General features: G+C 52.9%; 1 protein-coding gene across 3 annotated transcripts in view; it reads left to right on the forward strand.

The window, feature by feature from the left end:
* Nucleotides 1-710: 710 nt before the first annotated feature.
* ATP2C2 (ATPase secretory pathway Ca2+ transporting 2) overlaps nt 711-9,337 on the forward strand; it is a 63,533-nt gene continuing 54,906 nt past the window's right edge. For 2 of the 3 annotated variants that reach the window (XM_053906709.1, XM_053906711.1), the window contains exon 1: nt 711-951. In XM_053906709.1, coding sequence (XP_053762684.1) covers nt 853-951 — 99 coding nt within the window. In that variant the 5' untranslated portion in view covers nt 711-852. The remainder of the gene's footprint in view (nt 952-9,337) is intronic. The other variant, XM_053906710.1, reaches the window with a different exon arrangement.

The following is a 9,337-nucleotide window of genomic DNA, read 5'->3' on the forward strand; positions in this document are numbered from 1 at the left end:
GAAGCCAAAGCCCTTACACTTTCAATAGGGCCACTTGGAGGTGGGGGGGGGGGGGGACCATCTACCCTGCACTTTCAGTCATGTGCCCCGGGAGCCATCTGACTCCAGCAACTTCCGCGGGATGATGATGGCACCGCCACCAAGCCCTCCCTCCATCTCACTATGAAGGGCTCTCACGGTGGGCGTTTTACAGATCAGTAAACTAAGGCTCTGGACATCTAAGACGCCCGCCCGAGGTCCCAGGGTTAGCGAGCGCAGGAGCCCAATCTGCAGATGAGAAGAAAGGGCTCGAAGATCATCTACGACCACACAGAACCCAAAGGGGGCCCTGGGGTCCTCGAGCCCTCCTCCCCATCCCGGGACGCGCTCCCAGCGCCCTCCCTGGAGGTGAGATCTTAGGCTTCTCCTTCAATTACGGACCGGGAACCGCCACACCCCACATGCCCTGCGGGCTCCGGACCCGGCGACGCAGGGTAAGGCGAGGTCCGGGAATCCGCACTCGCAACCGGCGTTTGCTCGCCCCCCTCCACCCCGTCCCCGGCTGCAGCTAGTTCTCCTGATCTGGCAAGACTGGGAAACGGCCCACGCCCTCCGGCGCCGCGGTTAACCCGCGGCCGGCTCCCGGGGCGGGGCGGGGCCAGGTGCGCCCGGGGCGGCCCGCGGCGTAGCTCCGCCCCGGGGGCGGGGCCTCACCTGCGGCGGGCAGGTGGGCGGCTACCAGGTAACCCGGGCCTGGCCCGGGAGGCTTGGGCGCGCGCAGCCGGCCGCGGCCACGCCAGGGACCCAGGGACGCGGGCAGGGGCGGCCGGCGGCGGCCGGGAGGCTGGGCGAGGGGCACCCCGCCTGTTCACCATGGTCGAAAGACGCTTCTCTCGGTTCCTGCAGAAGCTCGCCTTCCGGGGCGCGGGCCACCTGTACGAGCCGCTGGAGAGGAGCGAGTTGGAAATCTTGGTGAGTCTGGGCGACCCGGCGCGGGCCGTCCGCCCCGCCGCACCCCACCCTCCCCCGCGCCCCCGCCACTCGCCCTCCCCACCCCGGGCTCTAGAAAGAAGCCGTCTTCAGAGCAACGCCAGGTCGCGTTGCTGCCCCGAGCCGGGCACGCGCCATTTCACCCCCCCCCCCCTCCCCGAAAACAGCCCATTTTGTGGATTTGAAAGCGAGGCAGAGGGAGCTTCAGCGGGTCCCCTAAGAGGCACCCGGCCGGCAAACGACCTAGCTGGGCACTCCAGCTAGGTTTCTCCGACTCCAGAGATTTTAAATTCCTGGGTCTCTGCACACAGGCTGCTCTATGGATTGATGGGTTGATTTTTAAGTTACTTGAATTGAAAACAAAAAAACCCAACGCGATGTAAAGAAAACAAAAACATTTGGCGAAAATGTTTTAGCAGTAAGAGTGATAATAATAATAATAATAATAATGGTGAAAATGCTTCCCGCCTCTCCAGCGCGCTTTTGAAATGTACTCAGATGTGTATGTTGACTTTGTAGCCTCTAGGGGACCCTCTAGGATAAATCTACAGGATTATCAGGCCGGGAGCATGGGTGGGGGGAGACTGGGGTGGGGGGGGGGAGGTAAGGGAGGGGTTACTAGGAGCCGAAATGACAAAAGTGTCCAAAAAAGCCCGTGCACTTGGTGAAGCCAGCGTGGGTGGGTGACCCAGGAACTTTCTCCGGAGCTTTGCAAGAGTGTAAGCTTTGCATCCTGCGTGGTAGGAGAGCAGAGAGCGCTGGATTCTTGCAAAAGCATCCTGGGGTCGTTGCACTTTGTTTGTTTGTTTCTTCCTTTCCAGCATAATCAGTCATTTAAGAATAAAATTCCCCGAAACAGTGCCCTGGGCGAGCTCAGGAGAATACAACATTGCAGTGGCCTTCCGACTGGGGAAGGGGAACCTCACAGTTAAATTCACGTCTTCATGGAAGAGATGGGATGAAAACGCTGGACTTAAGCGATTGATTTTTCCTCCCAAAGAATGACAACAAGTCCAAACGCTTTGGTTGTATGTTGCTTAAAAGTTTGCGCATTTACAAAGTAGCAGTTTGTAAAGGAACATCAGTGCAAGCGTTCTGGCACCCGAGTGGTAGACCGCAGAGCCGGGTAACTAGCAGTCCTCACGTAATCTCTGTCTTTCTGAAGCGACGTGTGGCTTCAGCGTGGATTGGATGGGTGTAGGGTTTGGTTAGTTTGCTGAGGTCCGTTTCTCTACCCACGTGCCACGCAGTGAGTCCTGGGAAAGGAGTTGGAGGTGGGTTTGCCGACGCTGTGATTCCTTTTTCTGTTTTTTCTTTCTTTCCATGCTTTGGTTTTTTGCATCAAGCCGGGTGTTTTGCAAACACTCCTGATGTGTAGTTGGTTGTGATTAGGTTTTATAGGCTGTCCAGGTGTGGCTGGTGGCCACGTGGCCAGGTGTGAGGATGATGTAACAAACAGGTGCTGGGGGGAACGTGATCTCTGCATCAAAGCGGACTTCCTTCCTCCAGATCTTTTCCGAGGGCGCCCCCCCCCCCCAAGGGCACAACAGGTCTTTAACCTGCCTGTAGGTATGTTGGGGGGCTCACCCACCCGGTTGTGGACCGGGATGTTCTCAGCAGGACCCTGAATGGCGTGCGATGGGTGACCTGGAGGTGGGGAGTGGCGGGGAGGCTGGCGAGCCAGGCAGCCGGCGGCGGAGCCTGGCTGAGAAACGGAGGGTCCGGTCTCTGAAGGCGCCCTGTGCAAACCCAGATTACGCTAAATGTAAATGGGGGTGTGATGAGAGTGGAGGCTGGCAGGCGAGGCGGCCTGTTGACTGCCAGCTCGGCTCATAGTCTGAAGCCTTCTTTGCTCTCACACTTACTCCCCCCCCCCCTCCCCGATTTTGAACCCCTTTTTTTTTTTTTTTGGCCAAGAAAAATTGAAAAAGAAGCAGAATGTGTTCACAGCGATCATTTCCACGCTATTGTAACTGTCTTTTATGAGCACTTGTAGGCAGCGTTCTGGACGGCCGCCGAGCCTCCCGGCCACTTTGCCCAGTCACCTCACCTATGATACTAATTATCACTGAGCCCTTGCTGTGCCTTCTTTCGGGTCTCTCTGCACTGAGGTCAGCTTTATTACTATAATCATAAGAGAGATGATCGGTTAAGTGTCTGACTGTCGGTTTCGGCTCAGGTCATGATCTCACGGTTTTGTGGGTTCAAGCCCCGCATCGGGCTCTGTGCTGGCAGTGTGGAGCCTGCTTGGAATTCTCTCTCTCCCTCTCCCCCTCCCCCACTTGCACTCTCTCGTTCTCTCTGAAAATAAATAAACTTAAAAAAAAAATGAGATAGATGAGGACATCGAAACTCACAGGGGGGGCCAGGTGCTAAGGGTTAGGGGTGGAGGAGAAGACATACACACTCCCAGCTCCCCTGGCGCCCCCTCCTGGTGGGCAGAGATGGGTACCGGGCTGCTTAACCGCGGGTGGGTAACACCCGGGAGGGAGAGGGATGCTTACTTTCCTACGAGTGGCCGAGATCAGAGTGGTGTGCCGGGAGAGGGACAGAGCTCACAGGGGCTCTGGGCAGAGCAGGGCGAGGTGCAGGGGTTGGTGTGAAAAGGGTGAGGTCGCAGAGGTGAACCACGAAGAGCCTCTGGGCCCTCGTGAAGAGTTTGGGCTGTATCGCTAGACAGGGAACCGCTGAAGGGTTTTGAGTCAGGGCTTGACGGTCGTTCATTCATTCACAGATGAGCCAAACATTAGGAGCTCAGCAGAGAAAACACGCGGTCAGGCTCGCATTGTGACGATATCACCCTTGGGTTGCGGGAAGACAGTGCGCAGGAGGGAGTTCTGAGGCGCACGCGCACCCACACAGATATACGTTAGTGTTTCCCAAAATAGAACGAGAGGACTTGTTGAAGAAACGTCCTACAGCCCTCCGGTGTCATCTTAAGTCATTTGTGCCACAAGGCGGCTTAAGTATAAGCATAGGGGCGCCTGTGTGGCTCTGTCAGTTAGGCATCCGACTTTGGCTCAGGTCATGATCTCGCAGCTCACCAGTTCGAGCCCACATCGGGCTCTGCGCTGACAGCTCGGAGCCCGGAGCCTGCTTTGCATTCTGTGTCCCTCTTTCTGCCCCTCCCCTACGCGTGCTTGCTCTCTCTCTCTCTTAAGAATAAATAAACGTTAAAAAAAGTATAAAACTTGCATTAGACGTAGCTGTGTGCATATGATGTAACTTAACAAATCAAATGGACTTTATAATGAAATCATAAAGTACAAATGAAGCAACTGAGGTTTGATGTGACTGGTGATGTTTTATTTAAACCAACCACTGACATTGAATGATTGTATTAGTTGTCTGTTGCTGTTTAACAAATTACTCCAAAATGCAGTAGCTTAAAACAACAACGTATTATCTCGTGGTTCCTGTGGGTCAGAAATCTGGGTGTGGCTCAGCCGGGTGCTCCTGGCTCTGGGCTCTCGTGAGATTGCTGTGCAGTTGTTGGCTGAGGATGTGGTCTCATCTGAAGGCTCATGTTGTGGCAGGGGAAGGATTCCCTTCCAAACTCATTCTTTTTTTTTTTTTAATTTTTTTTTAACGTTTATTTATTTTTGAGACAGAGAGAGACAGAGCATGAATGGGGGAGGGTCAGAGAGAGGGAGACACAGAATCTGAAACAGGCTCCAGGCTCTGAGCCGTCAGCACAGAGCCCGACGCGGGGCTCGAACCCACGGACAGTGAGATCGTGACCTGAGCCGAAGTCGGATGCTTAGCTGACTGAGCCACTGAGGCGCCCCATCCAAACTCATTCTTGAGGCTGTTTATAGGCCTTAGACTTTTACTCTATGGGCCTGTCCACAGAGCTGCCTCATGGCTCAGCAGGTAGCTTGCCCACGAGTGAATGATCCAAGAGAGATTGAAAAAGCAGCCACGAAAGCCTGGAAGCCACAGGCTTTTTATAACCCAACCTTGGAAGTGACATCTTTTTTTTTTTAATTTTTTTTAACATTTATTTATTTTTTAGAGAGAAAGAGAGCATGAGCAGGGGTAGGGGCAGAGGGAGACACAGAATCCAAAGCAGTCTCCAGGCTCTGAGCTGTCAACACGGAGCCCGACGCGGGGCTTGAACTCATGAACCGTGAGATCATGACCTGAGCTGAAGTCAGACGCTTAAACGACTGAGCCACCTAGGCACCCTGGAAGTGACATCTTATCACTTCTGCCATGTTCTGTTCATTAGAAGTGAGTCTGGGGGCCCCTGGCTGGCTCAGTCAGTAGAATATACGATTCTTGGGGTTGTGAGTTCGAGCCCCACATTGGTGGAGATTACTTAAATAAGTAAAATTAAAAATATATAAAGAATGAGTCTAGGTGTAGCCCATGCTTGAGGTAGGACAGGAGGAGGGGGTTGGATTCCATAAGGGCGTGAATCTCAAGAGGCAGGGGGTAGAGGCTGTCCACCACAGCGGTGGAAAGGAGTAGCTTCTTACACGAGATAAGTCACATAAAAACCAGAGCCATGCCTGGGACGTAGTCTGCTCAATAGTTCTCTCTTTTTCTTACTGTTTTCATTAGTCTTGAATTCTAGTCTTGATTTAGGCTCCTTTTCAATTTTGGTTTTGATGATGCCCAGGCTGAGAATGTCCGATTACACGTATGTGTGCAAAATGGCATTTAAATCTGTCGAGAGTCCGTTTGCTAGTTTGGGATAGCCAGCCTCTTCCTTAAGCACAAGGGACAGCAAGCAGCCTATGAATGTCTGTTTTCAAGGCTGTCCCGTGGTAACCGTAGAATTGGCCCATGCACTTGAAGGTAAGGTGAGTCTCGGCCAGTGGGGGCGAGAAGATCCCTCGCTCTGTGTTGGCTACCATAGTTGGTGCTTCTCAACCCTGGCGGGTAGCTATGCCCCCCAGACTGGATTCAGGTCAGGCTCTGCTTACAATGTGGTGACACCACTCCGTGGTTCGGTACTTCTGAGCTGACTTGTCAATACCGTCTGCTGGGTCACGATTCTGTTCTCCTGCCAGTTTTCCTCTCTGAGCCACTGAGAAACTTTCATCCCTGCGGGGTGTCATGTGACTCTTGTCACCGATGCACATGTGGGCCCTAGTGTGGCATAACAGTGCTTTGTCATCGATTGGCCCCCAGTGGTCTCTTTTAAGTAGGGCAATCATTGGAACACATCGTCAAAGTTCGAAAGTTCTTAGAAAACCGTGGGCTCTTGGGAATATGTCTGCAGATCCCATCCTAGAAACTCTGTCCCAAATCCCAATGTCATGAGACTTGTTATTAGGGGTAGCAGATCCCAAATCTCCAGAGCTCCTCAGGGGAAGGGACTAGAAGGCTCGTCGGTGGCTGTCTTCTCTCTGTGTATATCGGCCCCAATGTCCTCTTCTTAATAGGATACCAGTCATATTGGATTAAGGCCCATCCGAACGATTTCACTTTAATTTAATCACTTCTTTGAAGGGCCTCCCTCCAAATACAGTCGCCTTCTGAGGTACTGGGGGCTAGAACTCCAACATATGAATTTTGGCGGGACGCAGTTCAGCTCATGTCACTATGTTCCGTGTAGAATCTTGAAGGGTATTGGTGGGGAGGGGCTGTGGGCCACAGTGGGAAAATATATAATCTTCTGTTGAGGTTATAGACACTCTTGAAGTTGTACTATTAACCTCACCCACCTGCCCTACGTCACCGGGTGGAAAATGGGTGGACTGGGTTCTTCCAGCTCCGCCATTTTCCCCTTGACCTTCCATTGGTAGGGAGGGAAAAGAGCCCACCTAAGCACTTGTTTGGCCCGCCTTGAAACTCAAGTGCTTGATGGGAAAGAAGGGCTCAGGATAGACTTGAAGCATCTGGAACAAAGGCAGATGCTCCACAGAATCATCCTTTATCTTTCAAACCCTTAAAACCAAACTACCGTGTTAATTCGATCTGGTCATTTCACCCCCTGGCCCCAGGATCCTCCTGTCTGTCTCTCCGTCAGGACTGAGCCTGGGGGTCCTTGTGGGCAGGGGGAAAGAATATTGGCCCAGGAGACCACTCTCCACCAGGAGATCTTGGTTAGGGCTTGAACTGGGACCGGAAGCCCAGAGTTCCCGCCCGGGGTCCGTTACTTACGGCAACATGAGTTTAAGCATAATTACTTAATCTCTCCACTTTCAAATGTCCTTGCCTGCAAGTGGGGACATTTGTGGTAATAATCGGTAAAAGTGTCGGATTCCCTTTCTGCCTTCAAGGTTCCTCGTCCGTGCGTTTCACTGGCTTTCTGTGAAGAAGATGAGATTAGGGAATGTATGCAAACACTCAGCACGCTTCTTTGCTCACGAGTATGCCCGCCTTCAGGGAATGTAGTCATTAAAAAAGGATAAGAAAATAAACAAGGTTTAAAACTCTTTGTACATGCCTGGTCCCAAAAGCGATAATTTTTATTCAAACCCTTTGTACAATGCTCAGTTCAAAAGGTGACAGTGATTTTGGGGGCGCCTGGGTGGCTCGGTTGGTTGAGCATCCAACTCTGGATTTTGGCTCAGGTCATGATCTTGCAGTTCATGAGTTCAAGCCCCTTGTCCGGCTCCTCACTGACAGTGCAGAGGCTGCCTGGGAGTCTCTCTCTCTCTCTCCCTCTGTCTCTGCCCCTCCCTGCTCACACTGTCTCTTTGTCTCTCAAAATAAATAAATAGACTTTAAAAATTTACAAAAGTGATAGTAATTTTTAGAAAATATTTATTTTTGAGGGAGAGACAGAGCGTGAGGAGGGGAGGGGCAGAGAGAGAGAGGGAGACACGGAATCCGAAGCGGGCTCCGGGCTCCGAGCTGTCAGCACAGAGCCCGATGCTGGGCTCGAACTCACGAACCGCGAGATCATGACCTGAGCCGCAGTTGGACGCTTAACTGACTGAGCCACCCAGGCGCCCCAAAGCGATAGTTCTTTTTCTGAAGAGTCTCTCACTGTCTTGCAGTCTGACTTGGGTCAAGTGCATGGCCCTGCACCCGGAGAAGAGCTCCGTGGTAGGGGCAGGAAGGACCGGGTACACAGTGTGCGGGGCCCAGCGCAAAAGGACAGTGTGGGGGAAACGACCAAGAATTTCAAGATGACGACGGCAGGGCATTGCCTGAAACACACGCCCTCCTGGGCGCGCCCGTGGGGCTGGCCCCGGTGGGGGTCATTGGCATGAAGTCATGAGTGGGACGTGCTAGCAAGTTCTTGCTGTTTGGTGTCCCTCCCTTCAGCCCCCGCACAGACCATCCTTCTGGCTGTCCCCGCTTTAGTGGATTCTTCCTATAGGGCAGCTGCTGTCCAGATGCGGTCTGGTCCCAGCGGTCTGAGTCTTTACGAGCCCGTGCGTGGTTCTGATGCTCACGTGAGCTCCTTGGACAGCTGTCCTCCTGTTTAAAAAGACTGACCCTACCCTGTGGAGTTTATGGTCTGGTGGGGTCGACAGAGAGCTATGAAATATTTCTAGTAGTGAGTATATAATTACAAATTAAGAAAAGCCCCATGAAGGAAAGCACATGTAAGGCAGGAGCGGGGCACAGCCTGTGTATGTGTGTGTGTGTGGGTGGGGGGGGGAGTGGTAGGGACTACTGCAACCTGGCTGCAACCCTGGAGACTTCCCGGAGGAGGTGGCAGCCCTTTGGCGAGCTGAGACTTGCACCCAAGCTACTACGGGTTGCCCCAAGCCCAGCTGGCCTCCCTCCTCTGGTCTGGGAGGTTCCTGTTGCCCAGGTGGATTCCGCAGTTAGTTTCATTCTCCAGGGTCAGGAGTCCTCTCACTGTCCCCCTCTGTCCTTCTCTCTGCCCCTCCCTCCCCCAAATTCCAGCACCGAAATGCGAGCACGAGGAAATGCCTTCCCGGACCATTGAATTAGGCTAATATTAGTTACTGTTTTTCACTTATCTTTTGTGAACTAAGAGCCTTACACATTTTTCTTTCCTCCCCCTTTCTCCTTTCTAAAGGATTTCTTTCCCCCCATAAACCACAATAAAAAGGTGCACATTATGAACTTCCTCCTTCTCTGGGCGCTTTTTCGCTCCTCCTCAGCGGGGGGTGGAGGGAGGTACTGTTTGAATCTAATCAGCTGGCAGCAGTCAGAGGCGTGGCCCCTTGCTGTGCAGTCCTGAGAGGCTGCGGTCAAGAGCACTGAAGCCCACAGCCCAGGCCCCCCCACCCCGGGGGGGCAAAATGACCCGGAGCCAACTCAGTGTTCTGTACAGCGGGGTGTTGTGACGGGGTGAAGGCAATGATTCAGTATGTACAAAGCATTTAGGGCAGCCCCTGATCTCAGTAATTATTATTTATATGCCACTACACAAGTGTCTCTTTAAAAACACAGACATAAAATCACACTGTGCACGCCGTCTGCAACAACC

Source organism: Panthera pardus, unplaced genomic scaffold, assembly GCF_024362965.1.
Source record: "Panthera pardus isolate Hobbes unplaced genomic scaffold, ASM2436296v1 HiC_scaffold_19, whole genome shotgun sequence".
Lineage (NCBI taxonomy): Eukaryota > Metazoa > Chordata > Mammalia > Carnivora > Felidae > Panthera > Panthera pardus.